General features: G+C 49.9%; 1 protein-coding gene across 1 annotated transcript in view; it reads left to right on the top strand.

The window, feature by feature from the left end:
• The window catches only part of LOC115082676 (transmembrane protein KIAA1109-like), a gene marked incomplete at its 3' end in the record, with an annotated part of 49,790 nt that extends 26,195 nt beyond the window's left edge, over positions 1-23,595 (top strand). The window contains exons 7-8 of the mRNA XM_029586871.1: positions 5,838-6,057; positions 23,459-23,595. Coding sequence (XP_029442731.1) covers positions 5,838-6,057; positions 23,459-23,595 — 357 coding nt within the window. The remainder of the gene's footprint in view (positions 1-5,837; positions 6,058-23,458) is intronic.
• Positions 23,596-23,841: the final 246 nt, after the last annotated feature.

Genomic DNA, 23,841 nt, shown 5'->3' with positions numbered 1-23,841 from the left:
GTTGCACCTGCCTTTTGATCCCCCCCACTGCATGCAGGGACTACAGGTCCCAAGGAAAAGGCACCCACAGAGGGTTGCACCTGCCTTTTGATCCCCCCCCACACTGCATGCAGGGACTACAGGTCCCAAGGAAAAGGCACCCACAGAGGGTTGCACCTGCCTTTTGATCCCCCCCCCCCCCCCACACTGCATGCAGGGACTACAGGTCCCAAGGAAAAGGCACCCACAGAGGGTTGAACCTGCCTTTTGATTCCCACCCACACTGCATGCAGGGACTACAGGTCCCAAGGAAAAGGCACCCACAGAGGGTTGCACCTGCCTTTTGATCCTCCCCACTGCATGCAGGGACTACAGGTCCCAAGGAAAAGGCTCCCACAGAGGGTTGCACCTGCCTTTTGATCCTCCCCACTGCATGCAGGGACTACAGGTCCCAAGGAAAAGGCTCCCACAGAGGGTTGCACCTGCCTTTTGATCCTCCCCACTGCATGCAGGGACTACAGGTCCCAAGGAAAAGGCACCCACAGAGGGTTGTACCTGCCTTTTGATCCCCCCCCACACTGCATGCAGGGACTACAGGTCCCAAGGAAAAGGCACCCACAGAGGGTTGCACCTGCCTTTTGATCCTCCCCACTGCATGCAGGGACTACAGGTCCCAAGGAAAAGGCTCCCACAGAGGGTTGCACCTGCCTTTTGATCCTCCCCACTGCATGCAGGGACTACAGGTCCCAAGGAAAAGGCTCCCACAGAGGGTTGCACCTGCCTTTTGATCCTCCCCACTGCATGCAGGGACTACAGGTCCCAAGGAAAAGGCACCCACAGAGGGTTGTACCTGCCTTTTGATCCCCCCCCCACACTGCATGCAGGGACTACAGGTCCCAAGGAAAAGGATCCCACAGAGGGTTGTACCTGCCTTTTGATCCTCCCCCCACACTGCATGCAGGGACTACAGGTCCCAAGGAAAAGGCACCCACAGAGGGTTGCACCTGCCTTTTGATCCCCCCCCCACACTGCATGCAGGGACTACAGGTCCCAAGGAAAAGGCACCCACAGAGGGTTGCACCTGCCTTTTGATCCTCCCCACTGCATGCAGGGACTACAGGTCCCAAGGAAAAAGCACCCACAGAGGTTTGCACCTGCCTTTTGATCCTCCCCACTGCATGCAGGGACTACAGGTCCCAAGGAAAAGGCACCCACAGAGGGTTGCACCTGCCTTTTGATCCTCCCCACTGCATGCAGAGGGACTACAGGTCCCAAGGAAAAGGCACCCACAGAGGGGCGCACCTGCCTTTTGATCCTCCCCACTGCATGCAGGGAACTACAGGTCCCAAGGAAAAGGCACCCACAGAGGGTTGCACCTGCCTTTTGATCCCCCCCACTGCATGCAGGGACTACAGGTCCCAAGGAAAAGGCACCCACAGAGGGTTGCCACCTGCCTTTTGATCCCCCCCCCCCACACTGCATGCAGGGACTACAGGTCCCAAGGAAAAGGCAACCCACAGAGGGTTGCACCTGCCTTTTGATTCCCCCCCACACTGCATGCAGGGACTACAGGTCCCAAGGAAAAGGCACCCACAGAGGGTTGCACCTGCCTTTTGATCCTCCCCACTGCATGCAGGGACTACAGGTCCCAAGGAAAAGGCACCCACAGAGGGTTGCACCTGCCTTTTGATCCTCCCCACTGCATGCAGGGACTACAGGTCCCAAGGAAAAGGCACCCACAGAGGGTTGCACCTGCCTTTTGATCCCCCCCCCCCCCCCCCACACTGCATGCAGGGACTACAGGTCCCAAGGAAAAGGCACCCACAGAGGGTTGCACCTGCCTTTTGATCCCCCCCACACTGCATGCAGGGACTACAGGTCCCAAGGAAAAGGCACCCACAGAGGGTTGCACCTGCCTTTTGATCCTCCCCACTGCATGCAGGGACTACAGGTCCCAAGGAAAAGGCACCCACAGAGGGTTGCACCTGCCTTTTGATCCTCCCCACTGCATGCAGGGACTACAGGTCCCAAGGAAAAGGCTCCCACAGAGGGTTGCACCTGCCTTTTGATCCTCCCCACTGCATGCAGGGACTACAGGTCCCAAGGAAAAGGCTCCCTCAGAGGGTTGCACCTGCCTTTTGATCCTCCCCACTGCATGCAGGGACTACAGGTCCCAAGGAAAAGGCGCCCACAGAGGGTTGCACCTGCCTTTTGATCCTCCCACTGCATGCAGGGACTACAGGTCCCAAGGAAAAGGCACCCACAGGGGGTTGCACCTGCCTTTTCATCCCCCCCCCCCACACTGCATGCAGGGACTACAGGTCCCAAGGAAAAGGCTCCCACAGAGGGTTGTACCTGCCTTTTGATCCTCCCCCCACACTGCATGCAGGGACTACAGGTCCCAAGGAAAAGGCTCCCACAGAGGGTTGTACCTGCCTTTTGATCCTCCCCCCACACTGCATGCAGGGACTACAGGTCCCAAGGAAAAGGCACCCACAGAGGGTTGCACCTGCCTTTTGATCCTCCCCCCACACTGCATGCAGGGACTACAGGTCCCAAGGAAAAGGCGCCCACAGAGGGTTGCACCTGCCTTTTGATCCTCCCCCCACACTGCATGCAGGGACTACAGGTCCCAAGGAAAAGGCACCCACAGAGGGTTGCACCTGCCTTTTGATCCTCCCCCACACTGCATGCAGGGACTACAGGTCCCAAGGAAAAGGCACCCACAGAGGGTTGCACCTGCCTTTTGATCCTCCCCCCCACACTGCATGCAGGGACTACAGGTGCCAAGGAAAAGGCACCCACAGAGGGTTGCACCTGCCTTTTGATCCCCCCCCACAGTGCATGCAGGGACTACAGGTGCCAAGGAAAAGGCACCCACAGAGGGTTGCACCTGCCTTTTGATCCTCCCCACTGCATGCAGGGACTACAGGTCCCAAGGAAAAGGCACCCACAGAGGGTTGCACCTGCCTTTTGATCCTCCCCCCACACTGCATGCAGGGACTACAGGTCCCAAGGAAAAGGCACCCACAGAGGGTTGCACCTGCCTTTTGATCCTCCCCCCCCCACACTGCATGCAGGGACTACAGGTCCCAAGGAAAAGGCACCCACAGAGGGTTGCACCTGCCTTTTGATCCCCCCCCCCCACACTGCATGCAGGGACTACAGGTCCCAAGGAAAAGGCACCCACAGAGGGTTGCACCTGCCTTTTGATCCTCCCCCCACACTGCATGCAGGGACTACAGGTCCCAAGGAAAAGGCACCCACAGAGGGTTGTACCTGCCTTTTGATCCTCCCCCCACACTGCATGCAGGGACTACAGGTCCCAAGGAAAAGGCACCCACAGAGGGTTGCACCTGCCTTTTGATCCTCCCCCCACACTGCATGCAGGGACTACAGGTCCCAAGGAAAAGGCACCCACAGAGGGTTGCACCTGCGTTTTGATCCTCCCCCCACACTGCATGCAGGGACTACAGGTCCCAAGGAAAAGGCACCCACAGAGGGTTGCACCTGCCTTTTGATCCTCCCCCCCACACTGCATGCAGGGTCTACAGGTGCCAAGGAAAAGGCACCCACAGAGGGTTGCACCTGCCTTTTGATCCCCCCCCCCACACTGCATGCAGGGACTACAGGTGCCAAGGAAAAGGCACCCACAGAGGGTTGCACCTGCCTTTTGATCCTCCCCGCCACACTGCATGCAGGGACTACAGGTCCCAAGGAAAAGGCACCCACAGAGGGTTGCACCTGCCTTTTGATCCTCCCCACTGCATGCAGGGACTACAGGTCCCAAGGAAAAGGCACCCACAGAGGGTTGCACCTGCCTTTTGATCCTCCCCACTGCATGCAGGGACTACAGGTCCCAAGGAAAAGGCACCCACAGAGGGTTGCACCTGCCTTTTGATCCCCCCCCCCCCCCACACTGCATGCAGGGACTACAGGTCCCAAGGAAAAGGCACCCACAGAGGGTTGCACCTGCCTTTTGATCCTCCCCACTACATGCAGGGACTACAGGTCCCAAGGAAAAGGCACCCACAGAGGGTTGCACCTGCCTTTTGATCCTCCCCACTGCATGCAGGGACTACAGGTCCCAAGGAAAAGGCACCCACAGTGGGTTGCACCTGCCTTTTGATCCTCCCCACTGCATGCAGGGACTACAGGTCCCAAGGAAAAGGCACCCACAGAGGGTTGCACCTGCCTTTTGATCCTCCCCACTGCATGCAGGGACTACAGGTCCCAAGGAAAAGGCACCCACAGAGGGTTGCACCTGCCTTTTGATCCTCCCCACTGCATGCAGGGACTACAGGTCCCAAGGAAAAGGCACCCACAGAGGGTTGCACCTGCCTTTTGATCCTCCCCACTGCATGCAGGGACTACAGGTCCCAAGGAAAAGGCACCCACAGAGGGTTGCACCTGCCTTTTGATCCTCCCCACTGCATGCAGGGACTACAGGTCCCAAGGAAAAGGCACCCACAGAGGGTTGCACCTGCCTTTTGATCCCCTCCCACACTGCATGCAGGGACTACAGGTCCCAAGGAAAAGGCACCCACAGAGGGTTGCACCTGCCTTATCTGTGGGGACTTTTTCTGGAGAAAACGCTGCAGATAGTTTTGAAAATGCAAACTCCTGCGTATTCTTGCCTCCCCAGCTCTGATGGTGCCCTGGGACCCCACTGCATTGTGGGAAACACCCCCCTTCCATATGGATGGAGCAGATTATTTAAAAAGCCCTCTTACTTAGGGACCTGACTTTCCACAGCATGTCCTGAGGTTCTGAGGAAAGGCTCCTTTGTGTCGCCCGCACACTGTGTCCGAATCTGCAGTGCTGCTGATTTTACCTTTCTGCCTTCTTAACTCCTTCGTTGGGGTTGAAAAGGTGAAATATCTGTTGGGCATTAACTTAAAAAGTAAAATTCTGTCTGTGTAAATTATGCCTAAAACACGAATTCACCCTGTGGCCGCCAGCAGTGCCGTGACGCCAAGAATCAGAATTACATGGATACATTCTAGGGAGGAGTGCAGATACGGGAGACACATGGAGGAGATCAAAGCAAAGAATGGATACATTCTAGGGAGGAGAATGGGGAGGAGTGCAGATACGGGAGACACATGGAGGAGATCAAAGCAAAGAATGGATACATTCTAGGGAGGAGTGCAGATACAGGAGACACATGGAGGAGATCAAAGCAAAGAATGGATACATTCTAGGGAGGAGAATGGGGAGGAGTGCAGATACAGGAGACACATGGAGGAGATCAAAGCAAAGAATGGATACATTCTAGGGAGGAGAATGGGGAGGAGTGCAGATACAGGAGACACATGGAGGAGATCAAAGCAAAGAATGGATACATTCTAGGGAGGAGAATGGGGAGGAGTGCAGATACGGGAGACACATGGAGGAGATCAAAGCATAGAATGGATACATTCTAGGGAGGAGAATGGGGAGGAGTGCAGATACGGGAGACACATGGAGGAGATCAAAGCAAAGAATGGATACATTCTAGGGAGGAGAATGGGGAGGAGTGCAGATACGGGAGACACATGGAGGAGATCAAAGCAAAGAATGGAGCTACTTGAGGCTGGCGAGGATAGAAGAGCTGCACCCTTCAAGTGCACGTGAAGAAGAAGCTTGTGATGGAAAGAGCCATGCGTGGGAGGAGGAAAGGGAGAGGTGGGGAAACCCTGCAAGATATCAGTGGTGGATATGTAGCCACTGGAGCAGGAATATATTGACTATTGTTAGCTTTGGGCTCATATTGTACTGTGGACCATCTTGAGTGCATAGTGACTGATTCCCTCCTCAGAACGAGTGTGGTTCCAGGGCGCTGCAGGCGTTTCTTACTGTTTTCTTGTTGCTAACAGGGGATCCATCCTTACCAGTCCCTGAGTTACACGAGTGGAGAGACAGCCACGGACTCCCCAGCGCACGTCAGTCGCTCCGGGGTGCCAGTTAAGGAGAGTCCGAGGAAGGAGAGTCTGCTCAGCTACCTGACGGGAAGCTTTCCCAGCCTGCACAACCTCCTGGAAGGGACGCCCCAAAGAAACCTGACGGCCGTGAAGAGCAGCTCCCTGACGAGAGCAGGTACAGCCTTGCAGACGTGCCAGACCCAACATCAGTCGTCATTATCCTGTCTAAATTCAGTAAGCTGGGAAAGCAGAAAGAAAGTCGACATGATGGTTACTTTTTGAAGTTTCAGGCTTATTTCTTATGCTCCTGAATTTGTTTAAAACGTGCATTTGTTTCTTCTTAAATTTGAGCTGCATAATGCAGTACCTCCTTATATTTTGGGGTAATTTTGGCGGTTTCTTCATGCAGCAGATACTGCTTTGTAACTCATAAGTTCAGCAGACTTGCATGCAGGCTGGGAAAAATAGTGAGTGGAGTATCTGAGAAATACATAAGATCATGTAAGACTTGTCATCCTGGGTCATACCAGAGGTCCATCAAACCCTGTTTCTAAGTACCTGGCAGGTTCCCAAGAGGTGTAGGTAGATTCCAAGCTGCTTATCCCAGGCATAAGCAATAAACCAGGGAGTCCAGGAATCAAATCCCACTGCTGCCCCTTGTGACCTCCATTGCCTCAGGTACAGACTTAGATTCTGAGCCCTCTGGAGACAGGGAGATTCCTGCAGTACCTGGATGTACTCCTATTGAGTTGTGGCTGAAAGATGGAATATAAATCAAAATGAAACAAAGCAGTTCAGTTCGGAAGGTTTCAGACTGCAGGAGCTGGGATGGATGGCAGTGTGGAGTACCTTTTCCTGATGTACGTACAGCCCTGTGTAGAGGAGATCATAAACTGCAAGAGGAGGAGGTGTCAGTACTGAAAACAGTGAGGTTTAAGGCAGCAGATGGAAGTTGCAGAAACGCTTACTGGTCATGCTCCCCTCATGTGGGAGTCACTCTAAGCCACAACTTGTTATAAAATCTCTTTGCAGGTTACCCTTTCTCTCTTGCTTCTGATTGCTGCTGTGCAGCTGCTTATTTATTTTAAAACAGTTCTAGCCCACTCAAAACGAACCAGTCGTGCTAAGCAGGTTACACTACATCACCAAAATAGACATTCTTCAAGTAAAAACAGAGTTTCATGGAATAGTTAGTATGGATCACGCTATGTGCTTCCTTTAGAAATGAACATCAAAAGCTCACTATCTGCTATGTTGTTTATATATATATATATATATATATATTTTTTTTTTTAATTTGTGTTTTATTTGAGTTTCTTTGAGTTTTATTTGAGTATAAACAGAATCAATTTCCACTTTTCAACTTTTAAAGACAATTTAAACCCCTTCTCCTCCATCCCCCTCTTTCCCATCAGAGGTTTTTGCAATATTCAGTACTATACAGAACCAGAACTTTAAACATTAAAAAAGTCTTAGGTAAGAAGAAAAAGTTCCTTTCTTTAGGTGCTGGAATGATCTGAAGGTAACTCGCCCGATGGGACCGGATCCCGGTGTCCAGTAGACTGCACATGCACCCTCTCTCCAGATTGGTTCACGGAAAACTTGATCCAAGGGTCTCTGTATGTGCCAATACTAGGATTGAGATGAGCTGTGAAGGCTGCCCATGTTAGAGGTCTGCACAAACTTCCTTGGCATAGCTGGCGTGAGGATAGCATGCTCCATAGAGCATAGGCGCACCAGATCACGAAACCAGTGCTCATGGCTGGGGCTACCGGGGTTAAGCCAATTTTTTAGAATAATTTGTTTCCCCACCAATCCAGCCTTAAGTAAAAATAGATTTTCAGAGTCTGAGAGCCATATATGGGTGGCTACATTTACTCCAAAAAGCCAAAGATTAGGGTTAGGGACCAACTCCTTTCATAAGAAGATGGAACATGCCCAGCACACCCTCCTCCAAAATTTTGAAATAGGCCCACAATCCCAAAAACAATGGAAAAAGGTGCCCTCGGAGTTTGTACATTTTGGGCATCGGGAGGAAGGTGAAATCTTCATTTGGTAGGCCTTGAGAGGGGTGATGTAACTCTGCCAAAGAAATTTGTACTGTGTTTCTTGCGGGAGGACATTCTCCGATACAATAGGTAAGCTTTTAAAACAATTTTGAAATTCCACAAAGGTCAGATCGAAAAGAGCCCATTTTTTCCAATTGTTATAAATCTGAGTTAAAACTTGGGGATTTGATAATCCCATAACCTCCCGATAATAATATGAGACATAAGAACATAAGAAAATGCCATACTGGGTCAGACCAAGGGTCCATCAAGCCCAGCATCCTGTTTCCAACAGTAGCCAATCCAGGCCATAAGAACCTGGCAAGTACCCAAAAACTAAGTCTATTCCATGTAACCATTGCTAATGGCAGTGGCTATTCTCTAAGTGAACTTAATAGCAGGTAATGGACTTCTCCTCCAAGAACTTATCCAATCCTTTTTTAAACACAGCTATACTAACTGCAAGAACCACATTCTCTGGCAACAAATTCCAGAGTTTAATTGTGCGTTGAGTAAAAAAGAACTTTCTCCGATTAGTTTTGAATGTGCCCCATGCTAACTTCATGGAGTGTCCCCTAGTCTTTCTACTATCCGAAAGAGTAAATAACCGATTCACATCTACCCGTTCTAGACCTCTCATGATTTTAAACACCTCTATCATATCCCCCCTCAGTCGTCTCTTCTCCAAGCTGAAAAGTCCTAACCTCTTTAGTCTTTCCTCATAGGGGAGCTGTTCCATTCCCCTTATCATTTTGGTCGCCCTTCTCTGTACCTTCTCCATCGCAATTATATCTTTTTTGAGATGCGGCGACCAGAATTGTACACAGTATTCAAGGTGCGGTCTCACCATGGAGCGATACAGAGGCATTATGACATTTTCCGTTTTATTCATCATTCCTTTTCTAATAATTCCCAACATTCTGTTTGCTTTTTTGACTGCCGCAGCACACTGAACCGACGATTTCAATGTGTTATCCACTATGACACCTAGATCTCTTTCTTGGGTTGTAGCACCTAATATGGAACCCAACATCGTGTAATTATAGCATGGGTTATTTTTCCCTATATGCATCACCTTGCACTTATCCACATTAATTTCATCTGCCATTTGGATGCCCAATTTTCCAGTCTCACAAGGTCTTCCTGCAATTTATCACAATCTGCTTGTGATTTAACTACTCTGAACAATTTTGTGTCATCTGCAAATTTGATTATCTCACTTGTCGTATTTCTTTCCAGATCATTTATAAATATATTGAACAGTAAGGGTCCCAATACAGATCCCTGAGGCACTCCACTGTCCACTCCCTTCCACTGAGAAAATTGACCATTCAATCCTACTCTCTGTTTCCTGTCTTTTAGCCAGTTTGCAATCCACGAAAGGACATCGCCACCTATCCCATGACTTCTCACTTTTCCCAGAAGCCTCTCATGAGGAACCTTGTCAAACGCCTTCTGAAAATCCAAGTATACTATATCTACCGGTTCACCTTTATCCACATGTTTATTAACTCCTTCAAAAAAGTGAAGCAGATTTGTGAGGCAAGACTTGCCCTGGGTAAAGCCATGCTGACTTTGTTCCATTAAACCATGTCTTTCTATATGTTCTGTGATTTTGATGTTTAGAACACTTTCCACTATTTTTCCTGGCACTGAAGTCAGGCTAACCGGTCTGTAGTTTCCCGGATCGCCCCTGGAGCCCTTTTTAAATATTGGGGTTACATTTGCTATCCTCCAGTCTTCAGGTACAATGGATGATTTTAATGATAAGTTACAAATTTTTACTAATAGGTCTGAAATTTCATTTTTTAGTTCCTTCAGAACTCTGGGGTGTATACCATCCGGTCCAGGTGATTTACTACTCTTCAGTTTGTCAATCAGACCTACCACATCTTCTAGGTTCACCGTGATTTGATTCAGTCCATCTGAATCATTACCCATGAAAACCTTCTCCATTACGGGTATCTCCCCAACATCCTCTTCAGTAAACACCGAAGCAAAGAAATCATTTAATCTTTCCGCGATGGCCTTATCTTCTCTAAGTGCCCCTTTAACCCCTCGATCATCTAACGGTCCAACTGACTCCCTCACAGGCTTTCTGCTTCGGATATATTTAAAAAAGTTTTTACTGTGAGTTTTTGCCTCTACAGCCAACTTCTTTTCAAATTCTCTCTTAGCCTGTCTTATCAATGTCTTACATTTAACTTGCCAATGTTTATGCTTTATCCTATTTTCTTCTGTTGGATCCTTCTTCCAATTTTTGAATGAAGATCTTTTGGCTAAGATAGCTTCTTTCACCTCCCCTTTTAACCATGCCGGTAATCGTTTTGCCTTCTTTCCACCTTTCTTAATGTGTGGAATACATCTGGACTGTGCTTCTAGAATGGTATTTTTTAACAATGACCACGCCTCTTGGACATTTTTTACTTTTGTAGCTGCTCCTTTCAGTTTTTTTTCTAACAATTTTTCTCATTTTATCAAAGTTTCCCTTTTGAAAGTTTAGCACGAGAGCCTTGGATTTGCACACTGTTCCTTTTCCAGTCATTAAATCAAATTTGATCATATTATGATCACTATTGCCAAGCGGCCCCACCACCGTTACCTCTCTCACCAAGTCCTGTGCTCCACTGAGAATTAGATCTAAAATTGCTCCCTCTCTCGTCGGTTCCTGAACCAATTGCTCCATAAAGCTATCATTTATTCCATCCAGGAACGTTATCTCTCTAGCGTGACCCGATGATACATTTACCCAGTCTATATTGGGGTAATTGAAGTCTCCCATTATTACTGCACTACCAATTTGGTTAGCTTCCCTAATTTCTCTTAGCATTTCACTGTCCATCTCACCATCTTGACCAGGTGGACGGTAGTATACCCCTACCACTGTAGTCTTCCCTGATACACAAGGGATTTCTACCCATAAAGATTCAATTTTGTATTTAGTCTCATGCAGGATGTTTATCCTGTTGGACTCTATGCCATCCCGGACATAAAGCGCCACACCTCCTCCCGACTGCTCCTCTCTGTCATTGCGATATAATTTGTACCCCGGTATAGCACTGTCCCATTGGTTATCCTCTTTCCACCATGTCTCTGAGATGCCAATTAAGTCTATGTCATCATTTACTGCTATACATTCTAATTCTCCCATCTTACTTCTTAGACTTCTGGCATTAGCATACAAACATTTCAAAGTTTGTTTTTTGTTTGTATTTTCATTCTGCTTTTTAATTGATAGGGATAAGTTAGAATTTTTTAGCTCAGGTGAGTTTTTAGTTACAGGCACTTGGACTACTTTTCTTATTATTGGAACCTCACTGTCGGGATGCCCTAATTCTAATGCATCATTAGTATCCTTTGAAGATACCTCTCTCCGAACCATACGCTGCTGAGCGACTGTCAGCTTTCCCCTTTGTTCTAGTTTAAAAGCTGCTCTATCTCCTTTTTAAAGGTTAGCGCCAGCAGTCTGGTTCCACTCTGGTTAAGGTGGAGCCCATCCCTTCGGAAGAGACTCCCCCTTCCCCAAAAGGTTCCCCAGTTCCTAACAAAACTGAATCCCTCTTCCTTGCACCATCGTCTCATCCACGCATTGAGACTCCGGAGCTCTGCCTGCCTCTGGTGACCTGCGCGTGGAACAGGGAGCATTTCAGAGAATGCTACCCTGGAGGTTCTGGATTTAATCTTTCTACCTAAGAGCCTAAATTTGGCTTCCAGACATTTGCTTTACCTTGTTTACTCACTTGCACTATATCTCTGAGTTTTTGAGTGTCTGGAGTCTGTAGCAAAGTGGCTTTCATGGATTGGATAAAATGAGTAACTTGAAGATATGCATACAGGTCCGATGCGGGCAGGGTGTAATTTTGCTGTAATGTGTGAAAAGGAATTATATTTCCCGTAAGCCTGTCCTGCAGGTCAAATATGTAAGTAAGTCCCTTTTGATGCCAGCTGGAGAAAATTTTATTCTCTCTGCCGGGAGTAAATAAATTATGGCCCGTGATAGTGAATAACGGGGTTATTGGGTTTTGAACATGTCCTATCTTACAAAACAACTGCCAGGCCTTCCTATATAACCTTGGTTCCCTGTACGTACCAGGATCAGTCCAGACACCTGGGTTGTGACTCCGCACCAGCAGATGGAGACAGAGCAAGACTTGTCGGGCACCCTCACATATAGTAAGGCACCACCCACAGCTCGTCAGTCTTTCTCTGTCTCCAGCAGATGGGGCAGGTTCACCCACAGGCTCTGTGGATCCCTGGGTAGTTGTGTAGCTAGTCAGGGTTGTTGGATTTGGTTTAATTTGGTTTAATTGGATTGGATTATTTAAAAAAAAAAAAAAAAAAGGAAAATTACAGACGGCTTCGTTTGTCCTGACTGCCTCCCAGGGGGGTTGTGAGGTCCTGAGGGGACCACCCTCCCCTGGTCGAGGCCGCTGCTGAGGGTTGAGGACCCGGCCTGTCTCTGGCAGCAGCGCCGGGGGTGACACCGGGGAGCCCGGTTCACTCACCCCCGCTGGACCAGTCAGTTCAGGACCAAGGTCAGCGACAGGTAGAGAAAAAAAAAAAAAAAAAAAGGACTTTGTTTTATTTCTTGCCGTTTTTTCGCTGTCCATGCGGTCTGCTTGGCTCTTCATGGGGGGAGCGTTCCGGGGGCTGCTTGATTTGCTGGATTTTCTCTTTTTCTTTCGGCGTTTTCGGCGGTCCGGACCGGTGCGGCGCATGCCAAAGAGGGGTACGTGCCGCGAGTGCGGCTCTGCGCGCGGGCGCGACGGGCTATGCTCCTCTTGGTTATCGGGCGGTGAAGGGTCGTCCGAGGGCGGTCGGGGGGGTTCCCGCTCGACCGCGATCGCCGCCGCGCGCTGCCCCTGCAGGTGCCGGTGAGGCCGACCTGTTCCCCGCTTAGCGCGGGAACGGCGGCCATTTTGAGTGCGGCTCCGTGCGCGTGCGCGACGGCCTATGCTCCTCTTGGTTATCGGGCGGTGAAGGGTCGTCCGAGGGCGGTCGGGGGGGTTCCCGCTCGACCGTGATCGCCGCCGTTCGCTGCCCCTGCGGGTGCCGGTGAGGCCGACCTGTTCCCGCTTAGCGCGGGAGCGGCGGCCATTTTGGAGTCCGTAGGGGAGGCCACGCGGCGGGCGGTGGAAAATGGCGGCAGGCCGCCGGTTTGGCTCCTCAGCAGCGGGACCCCCGGGGGGAATTCCCTGCGGGGGGGCTGCGTCTACGGCGGATCGGAGTCAGGAGGAGGCCAAGCTCGGATTCTGGGGCCCTCGTTTTCGTCAGACTTCGCGGTTCTTTTCAAGAAAATTTTTAAAATGTAAACGCTCGAGACGGAAACGGTCGTAGGTCAAGGGGGGGTCCAGACAGTCGGTCTGATCCCCAGAAGAGGCGAGCGGGGGAGGGTTCCCGGAGACCCGTGGCCCGCTTAGAGAGCGGCACTTGGGCCGCGGGGGGCCCCTAGGAGACCGACTCCGACTCGGCTTCTTCCGAGGACGGGGACCCTGACGTAGGGGTCCCGCGGACGACAGTGCGCCCGCGGAAGAGGATCCGCTTCATGCGGGGTACAACAAGGAGGTGTCGACCCCAAGGTGCTGCGCTTGCTCCGGAAGGTGGAGCTCGCACCGCTTATCCCGGCTATTCTTCTGGAAGTGGGTGTGGATGCTCCACCCATGGAGGCTAGACAGCACGCTAAGATGGACCCAGTGCTGTTGGGCCTGACGGGACCCGCGGTGGCTTTTCCGTTCCATTTTTTTTTTTTTCCACTTCTGATATTCTGTTTTCGAGAATGGGACACCGGAGTTGGGCCTAAAGGTTAGTAAAGCTATGGATAAGCTGGACCCGTTGCCGGAGGAGGCGTTGGCTCTCCTGCGTCTTCCTCGAATGGACGCAGCGGTTTCGGCGGTCACTAACCGGTCGACGATTCCGGTGACGGGGACCACGGCCCTCAAAGATATCCAAGACAGAAACCTGGAGGTTCAGCTTTGAGTTTTCGGCTCTGGGGGTACGTGCGGCTCTTTGTAGTAATTTGCCCTGAGGGCCGGCTTGCGCTGGGCTCAGGTCCTTCAGGCCAATGCGAGCCTCTCGAGTGAGGAGGCGGCACAAGCGGATGGCTTGGAGGCGGTTATTGCGTACAGCGCTAATGCGATGCATGATCTTCTGCGGACTTCGGCTAGGGTCACGGTCTCGGCAGTGTCGGCCCGACGTCTTCTCTAGCTCCGCAATTGAGTCCCTTGGTGACACCGGGCGTTCAAGTTGCCGGAGGACAGATACGGGGCTCGGACTTCGTTTTCCAATAGGTCCCGCTTTCGGGGGCCCAGGAAGTCGCGACCACAGAGATCGTCGGATGGACGGCAAGGCGGTTCCTCGTCGGGGACCGGTCCGAAGCCAGCCCATTGAAATGCGGAGGGCTCCTTCCCCGAATGGGCCAGGATAACTACGGACCAGGGGGGTCCTCAGCGTGCTACACCACGGTTACGCGTTAGAGTTTGCTCGGGTTCCGGGGGACAAATTTCTGGTGTCCCCTTGCGAGGGCGGCATCAAGCGTTTGGCGGTTCGGGATACGCTGTGTCGTAGTTCCCGTGCCTCCAAGACAGCGTCATCTGGGCCGGCGTCATCTGGGCCGGTATTCCATTTACTTCATAGGGCCGAAGAAAGAGGGCACTTTCCGACCCATCCTGGACCTTAAAGGTGTCAACAGGTGTCTTCGCGTTCCTCGCTTCGAAATGGAGACGTTCCGTTCAGTCATAGCTTCGGTTCGACCAGGGGAACTCCTGGCGTCGCTGAACCTGACGGAAGTTTACCTTCACATCGGAATTCGGCAGTGCCATCAGCGGTATCTGCGGTTCTGTATCCTGGGCAGACTCTATCAGTTCAAAGCTCTCCCCTTCGGACTTGCCACGGCTCGGAGGACGGTTTCCGAAGGTGATGGTAGTAGTGGCAGCCGAGCTGCGAAAGAGGGGTTCTTGGTTCACCCCTACTTGGACGATTGGCTGATCCGAGCCACATCCGTGATTCCGTGCCGACAGGCAGTCGACAGAGTCCTGCAGCTCTTGCAGTCACTCGGATGGTGGGTCAATCTCGCCAAAATCCGGCTGGTTCCCACCCAGACCCTGGATACTTGGGAGCACTGTTCGACACGAAGCAAGGCAGGGTGTTTCTGGCCAAGGACGCGTCTGCAAGCTGCAGGGTCAGATACGCCGTCTCTTGTCCCTCCGGATTCCGTAGGGGTTGCGATTACCTGATGGTGTTGGGATCGATGGCGTCAACGCTGGCGCTAGTCCCCTGGGCGTTCGCTCATCTACGTCCATTGCAATCCGCATTGCTCTCCCGCTGGCGGCAGGTGTCCGAGGAGTTTTACCTTCCCCTCCCGCTCACGGATCAGGTGAGGTCCAGCTTGCAGTGGGGGCTCTGCACCGACAATCTGACACGCGGAGTGTCCCTACTCATGCCCACCTGGATGGTAGTCACCACGGATGCCAGCTGCTCCGGCTGGGGAGCGATTTGCATGGGCCGCTCGGTGCAGGGACTGTGGTCCAAAGCTCAATCACAGTGGTCCATCAACTGCTTGAAGACCAGAGTGGTCACGTTGGCGCTCCAGTCGTTCCTCCCATTGCTCCGAGGGACTTCGGTCAGAGTGTTGTCGGACAATGCGACCACAGTGGCGTATATCAATCGCCAGGGAGGTACGAGGAGCCAAGCGGTGGCGGAGCAGGCGCGGCTGCTCATGATTGGGCGGAGAGGAACCTCAGCAACATCACGGCGTCCCACATCGTCGGAGTGGACAATGTCCCAGCGGATTTCCTCAGTCGGCATCGATTGGATCCAGGGGAGTGGGAGCTGCCGGAGGCGGCTTACCGCCTACTTTGCAAACGGTGTAGAACACCACACATGGATTTGATGGCCACTGCTCAGAACACCAAGTCTCCGCAATTCGTCAGTCGACGGAGAGAACGAGGAGCCAAAGGGTAGATACTCTGGTACTCCCTTGGCCCACGGACGTTCCCATATATGTGTTCCCTCCATGGCCTCTGATCGGCAAGGTCCTTCGTCGAATAGAGTCGCCTCCAGAGGTGATGATGGTGGCGCCGGAGTGGCCACGACTGCTTTGGTTCGCGGACCTCTTGCTCTTGGCAAAGGAGGCTCCTCTCCGTTTTCGAGGGGAAGCGGCTCTCCTGCTGTCTCGCGGCGTGGTTTTTGAGAGGGAAACGTTTGCAGTCTAAGGGATGTTCGGATGCGGTGGTAGCTACCTGCTGAGTTCTCGATAACGGTCTACCTAGTTTGGCATATGTCCGGGTTTGGGCAGTGTTCCAAAATTAGTGTAGATCGCGTGAGGTGAATCCGGTGTTACCCTCCTTACTGGATGTCCTCGCTTTTCTTCAGGCGGGGCTTGCTAAGGGACCTATCATGCAGCACCCTCCGCGTACAGGTAGCGGCGCTTGGCTGTCTCAGAGGTAAGGTGCAAGGTAAGTCGCTGGCTCATCATCCAGACGTGGCGTGCTTCTTTCTTCGGGAAGCTAAGCATCTGCGGCCTCCGTGCGGCATCCTTGGTCCTTTCCTGGACTCTTAATTGGTGCTCATGCGCGGTGCACGTCGCCTTTTGAGCCCTTCCAGGAGAGCGACTCTACAAGATCTGACCCTTCAGGCGGTTTTTTCTTGTGGCGATTGCTTCGGCGAGACGAGTTTCGGAGTTACAGGCCATTGGCTTGGTCGAGAACCGTTCTCACGCTTCTCTGCCTCTGTGGTGTCCGCGTCTCATTTGAACCTAACCATTGCATTGCCTGCCTTTCCTGAGGACCTGTGGTGTTGCAGAAACTTGATGTTCGCAGAGTTCTGCTCCGTTATCTGGAGGTGGTAACGAATCCATTTCGGGTTTTCAGACCCTCAGACCCTCCCTTTTGTAGTGTGTTCGGGTCCAAAGCAGAGTGGCGGCTGCTTCTCGAGCATCGATTGCTCCGGTGGTTGAAGGCAGCTAATTCTTCTGCGTACCTATTGAATGGTAAGTCTGTCACGGTGGGCCTCCGCGCCCACTCGATGCAAAGCTCAGACCACATCGTGGGGCGGAATCTTCGTATGTGTCGCCACAGCAGTTTTGCAGGGCGGCAACTTGGAAGTCGTTGCATACCTTGCGCGACACTATCGGACTGGATGTTACGGACCTGATTTCTCGAGCGGGACTCTCTGGTTCCCGCCCTCGGTGGTTCAGCTCTGGTACATCCCAGGTGTCTGGACTGATCCTGGTACGTACAGGGAAAGGAAAATTAGTTTCTTACCTGATAATTTTCGTTCCTGTAGTACCAAGGATCAGTCCAGGCTCCCACCCAAGTCTGTTTTCAGATTTAAGAAGAGTCCGCTCGGTTGGTGTTCCATTGGTTTTTCAGTATCTGTTGTTGGTCCTCTGTTTCTGGAAGTTTTGATCCAGCTGGGGACTTTGGTTGAATCGGCCCTAGTGTGGGGCGGTATAGTTAGATAGTTTGGTTTCATTGCTGTTTTGCTTTGACATTCGTAAGACTGACGAGCTGTGGGTGGTGCCTTACTATATGTGAGGGTGCCCGACAAGTCTTGCTCTGTCTCCATCTGCTGGTGCGGAGTCACAACCCAGGTGTCTGGACTGATCCTTGGTACTACAGGAACGAAAATTATCAGGTAAGAAACTAATTTTCCTTTTTCTTCTTGAAATTTTAATAGGCATTTATGGATACCTTAGTGTAACATACTAGTCCCATGATTTATCACTTCAGGTCTCATAATTAGGAACTTCTTCCTATGCTCTTGTGTAGAGCGAACTATGTCTGGATAAATCCTGACTTGTTGCCTATAGTATTAAACCATCCTATTTTTAAAAAAGAATTTCAGTACTAAATTTCTATCATATTCAAATGCAAATGAAACTAGTGATGTTCCTCTTGTTTGTATTTCTGTTTGTGATGACATCTCCAACAATTCAGAAATATTCATCGACTTGTTCCTGCATTTCTGCTCCTGAAGAAACCATTGCCTTACTAGACAAATAAAATGCTTTAGTAATCACTGGTGTTAACTCTTGGTAACCTTAAGACATTCCAACAAGTAACTTTTAAATATATCCACCGGTGACATTTTCTTAATTTTATTTTTATTTATTTATTTAAAATTTTTATATACCGGCATTCATGATACAATCACATCATGCCGGTTTACATAAAACAGGGGTGTACAAATAACAAATTGAGTAATCTATTAGTGAGGAGGAAGCAGTTACAAATAACAAGGTACTAGAACTGGGAAAAGAGAAGAAAGGGCGAGGATAACATAGGATGTAGATATTTACATTAATAATAACATTTTTAGATATTTACATTAGTAATAACATTTAGTAATAACATTTTACATTAGTAATAACATTTTTACAAGGGGTAGTGGTTGAACTGGCTGAATAGGATTAATCGGTGTCCGGGAATGCTTTTTTGAACAGCCAGGTCTTAAGTCTTTTCCTGAAGATTGGGAGGCTGGGAAATTAACAGCCCGAAGGTTCAGGTATGGAAGAGAATTCTCAATGTTCTCAAATTTTTTCTCCGCAATACTTTCTGATTTAATCAAATTAATTTGAATATTTTCCAATGATGTTACTTTTTCTTCCACTTTCTCTAATTTCTCCTGCTGTAAATTCACAGTCTTTTCAATATTTAATCACCTTTCATTAGTCTCCAGGAACGCGTGAGTTAATGTCGATATCGCCGACTCTATTGAGACTAAGGCATTCCAAAGCAAATCTAGAGTTACTATTGGAGGCTTTTGCAAGGAAAACACAGTACCTGGTATTAAAATTGGCGGTTCTTGAAGTGTGATACTTTCCTCGATGTCTCATGCCGGTTTAGCCTTAGATGGTCCAGGTGAAGATGTGATTCCTCCCACTGGGCTTCTCTCATCTCCTTCATTCGCTCTTTCTCAGTTTCCTCCGTCTGACTCTGGGGATGACATCTCCTTCCTCCTCAACCTCAGGGATCGCGTTGTTTCATCCGATTCAACTCCGCTCTGACCTTGAGGCGGAGATGGTGTCTCTGGGGCCCCCGGGCTTAGCGAGATCATCTCAGTCATAGAGAGGGAACCGAGCTCCTGGTTCCCTCCCTCAGCGACCCTCGTTTCTGGCATCTTTGGGGTAGATTCAAAGAAGCTCTTGATTTTAGTTTGCAGAATGCCTTCTTCTTTACCCAGGTATATTATTTTTTAAATTCGCTTTGCGTTTTGTGTGTGGCATCGTGTAAACAAACCAAATTATCCAGGAAATACAAAAATGAAACTCAAATCGCAGAGAGAGCTCCTCCAATGCGTCCTATGTGTCAGCCATCTTGGCTTGCGTCAAGTCTTTTTCTAACCAAACCCAGAAGTCCTCACTGGGGGGGGGTCAGTTGGCTGTAAACACCATTGAACCAGCTTTGACTTGTCAGTGATATCTCCCATGTCACTACCTGCATGGAAAGGACCGTTGGCGAAACATGCATTCTCTGAGTAAATATAGCTGGCAAAGGTAAAGCCACTTTAAAACTCAAACCCTGCTCTTATTTAGTATGTATGGAGCAATCTGTCTCTGGGTCCCTTGAACAAGGCATCTTTCCGGACAGGTTAAAATGGGCCAATATCAAACCAACTCTTAAAAAAAACCCACCATCTTGACAAAACTGACCCATCAAACTACAGACCCATTTCAAACCTTCCATTCATCTCAAAGATCCTGGAAAAAATCGTCAACCGACAACTCACCCAACACCTGGAAAAAAACATACTATCGTCAGCTCAACACGGATTCAGAAAGCACTTCAGCACTGAAACTCTTCTTTTCACCCCGACACTGACTCACTCAAAGGCCTTGACAATGGTCATTCCTACCTACTGATCCTACAGGACATCTCAGCAGCATTCAACACCGTCAACCATGAAATCCTTTTAACCAGATTGAAGGATATCTGCCTATGCAACTCCAGACTTAAATGGTTTAAATCATATCTATCAGACAGAACCTATAAAGTCAAAATGAATTCCTCAGAATCCAATCCAATCCCCCTCCCACACGGTGTCCCTCAAGGTTCCTCCCTCTCATCCACTCTCTTAAATATTTACATCCTCCCCCTCTGTGCTCTCCTATCCGAACTAGGACTATCATATTACATATACGCAGATGATGTCCAAATCCTGCTCCCCCTGAAAGAATCCCTTGAAACCACTGTAAAATATGGAACACTCACCTGCGGAAGATAACCCAACTACTCTCACAAACCATAAAAAACCTGAAATCCTACATATTAAAAAAAACCCAATTACACCACACTAAACACCCAATACTGCACAGTACCCGAAACAAAGAAGCAAATAGTCTCCACAGCTAGAGACCTGGGCTTCATCCTCGATGACGAACTGAACTACAAAAAGCAAATTAACACAATACTATGAGACGGATTCTACAAACTACAAATCCTAAAAAGAATCAAACCACTACTATACACCCATGACTTCTGAATGGTCCTCCAAGTGCTTTTTCTCCAAACTGGACTACTGTAATGCCCTACTGCTTGGCCTCCCAATATCCACTTTCAGACTGCTGCAGCTACTCCAAAATGCAGCAGCAATACTACTCACAAACAGTAAAAGATCTCACCTATCCTTAAAAACCTACACCGGTTGCCCATTCAATCCAGAATCCAATACAAAGTCCTCACCCTCATCCACAAAGCTCTATACACTGACAACTTCAACTGGATGAACTCATCCCTCTACTTCCGCAACCTACAAAGGAATCTCCGCTCCAACAACACAGGACTCACCCCCATCTCCTCTCCGAAAGCAATTCACCTGACCATGATAAGAGAACGCACTCTATCCGTAGCCGGACCTACCCTCTGGAATAACTTACCAACACATCTAAGACTAGAGACAACAATGCAAACCTTCAAAACAAAACTAAAAACATGGCTTTTTCCAAAACCTTCGCAACAAAGGTTTAATACCCATTTCTGAGGACATCACACGATAGGATAACCCTAAATAAATAAGAACATATACGATGTGAAATAAGAGTTAATTACAATGTTCAATACATTTTTACTGAAGTTACAATACGGTTACAAACACAGTGTTAAATATGAACTAGATGATGTTATGTTGATGTTATAATATATAACAAGAAGACCTCATCTTCTTGAACACAGCCACAATGTAAACCGATGTGATATTCTATATTGAATAGCTACAATGTAAACCAATGTGATATTCTATATTGAACACTGGTATTAAAAACCAATAAGTAAATAATAAATAATACCCTCCATATAAAAAGAGAAAGCAGAGAAAACTCTTGCCTGAAGTAAGAGGAAGTAATAACTGAATAATTCAGGATGTTTTGCAGCCTCAAAGCATAAAAGCTGCTTTGGTGTTGCGTCCTTCATTGGTTGAATAGTTTAAGTATTTTTAGAGGAGCCTGAATTTCTTTTCAGCATGCCCCACCCCCTCAACCCAGCTTCCCCCAAGAAAAATTATAGGTCTGAGGAGGGGAGACTCGCGTGTATTGTGAGATTAGCAAGCCAGCCTGCAGAGTTTGAAAATTACTAGCTCATTGTGCCTGCATTGTTTGAAGTTATTTTTTCTGGACAGCTTTTACTAAATGTAAATGGCATATGTGGGCAAGGCAAGTATTTTGTCTTCTATGAATCAGGCCCCTCAGACGTAGGGAAAGGCCTTGTGAAGACAATAGGTCTTCTGATTACTCTGAATCTCCTTTAAAACAAGTATGTTTTTCTCCTAGGACAAGCAGGATGGTAGTCCTCATGTGGGTGACATCATCCGATGGAGCCCGGCACGGAAAACTTTTGTCAAAATTTCTAGAAACTTTGGCCAGCAGACTGAGTGTGCCCAGCCTGCTACTATTTGCGCTCCACGTGAGGTCCCCTTCAGTTTCATCTTTTCCGCGGTGCAGTTGCCTCACGGTCTGTAGAGCTCCAACTTTTTCGAATTTTTCGGAAATTTTTTCACTGTTTCTTGCAGATCCTAGTCAGGTCCCCCTTCGCAGTCAGTGTGTCCTAGGTACGGTAAGACTTTCGGTCAATTTTTTTCCAACTTGCAGTCGATTCCTGACTCCCCACCCCATGGTGTCCATCGGTCATTGACCGAACGCCACGTATTTTTCATGGCGTCGACCGGTTTTCATCTGTGCCCCAGTGCCTGCGGATCATGTCCATTATGGTTTCGCACGAGGTTTGCATCCTCTGCCTGGGGGCTTCACATGACGAGCATGGATGCCATCTGTGCGACTAGATGACACCTAAAGGCCATCGGGTATGCCTCGACAAAATGGAGAAACTTTTTGGGACCCTAAAGTCCTCCACGCCTGCGTCGGTCTCTTCGACAACCAAGGATTGCGGGGAGCCATCTGAACCACTCCCTTTCGTGACCCCCCTGGCTAGCGCCTTCAAGGATCAGGGAGAAGATCGACCCTCGATGGGCTCTCCACTCTCGGGGTCATCGACTTCCTCGGCGCTGGGGAAAGACCGGGCCAAGCATCGGAAGCAGTCCCATAAGCACCGGCACCAGTCACCATCCAGGCACAGTTCCGGTTACGGGGCGACTTTGGCGACCACCGAGTTGCCATTGAAGCGGCACTGGCCATCGGAGGCCCCATCCTCTGGTGCCCCTGGTAGCCCGAGGCATTCTCCACCGACACAGTGCAGGGCGCCGTGCCTCCGAGGATGAGCCAGCAATGTCTTGTCCCCCTCCATCAGTCCTGGCCACTCAGGACTTCCAGGAGGAGTTGGACCGCAGGGTGCAATCGGTGGTGCTCAAAGCGCTGCAAAGGATTGAGCTGCCGGTGCCACTGGCCCCCATACCAGTGCCGAGCCTCCGACCTCGATATTAGCACCTCTGCTAGACTGTCTGGACTTCATTCTTGGCACTGGGGGATCCATCGGGGCCCTCACGGCCTTCGAAGCCCTCAGAGCCTAGGGCCGATGCCCCTCACTGCGCTCGCCCTTGGCGTCCTGGCCCAAGTGAGGAAGAAGGTCCATATGACCCCTGGGATGATGACTCCACTGACTCGTCCTCAGATTACTCCGATGACCCCCTCTCAGAAGCCTGTCCTCTGGAGGAGTAGTGTCATTCACCACCTGAAGACCTGTCCTTTGCGGGGTTTGTCAGGGCTATGGCTGAAGCCATCCCTTTTAGCGCCTTACAGTGGAGCACTCACGTCACAAGATGCTGGAAGTTCTCCATCTATGCTCCTAAGGAAATCGTGGTGGTTCTGATTCACGATATTTTCAAGGAACTCCTCCTCTGCATGTGGGAACACTCCATCTCAGTCTCCTCAGTTAACAGGAAGGCCAATGCCACCTACTTGGTGCAATAGGCCTTGGGATTCGAGAGAAGCAGCTCCCCCACCAGTGGTCATGGAGTCTACCTTAAAAAAGGCTCGGTGTTCCCGTACCCATGCCTCCGCCCCTCCGGGGCATGAGCATAGGGAGTTAAATGCCATACGGAGAAAATTTTTTCAAGACGCCATGTTGGTTGCCCGCATTGCAGCCTACCAGCTCTATATGACTCAGTACAACCGGAATCTCTGGAAGCGAGTCCAGGATTTCGCAGAGGGCCTTCCCCAGCAACAGCAAGAAGCCCTTGCTGCCATTGCCTCACTGGGTCTTGAAACAGGAAAACACGAGGTGCGTTCCACCTACGATGTTTTTGAAACTGCAGCCGCGCTTAACTGCCATGGGCGTTGGCACCAGAAGGATGGCTTGGCTCCAGGCCTCAGACCTCCAACTGGCGGTCCAGGATAGGCTCGCTGACCTCCCCTGTACAGGTGAGAATCTGTTCAGGGATAAGGTCCAGGATGCGATGGTGCAACTGAAGGACCATCATGATACATCCAGCAGCTATCCGCTAGTACCTCAGAAAGGCTGTCCTCA

This window comes from Rhinatrema bivittatum, unplaced genomic scaffold, assembly GCF_901001135.1.
Source record: "Rhinatrema bivittatum unplaced genomic scaffold, aRhiBiv1.1, whole genome shotgun sequence".
NCBI classification, from domain to species: Eukaryota; Metazoa; Chordata; class Amphibia; order Gymnophiona; family Rhinatrematidae; genus Rhinatrema; species Rhinatrema bivittatum.
Note: the sequence above shows the minus strand (reverse complement) of the source record. Positions and strands in the feature narration are given on the sequence as shown.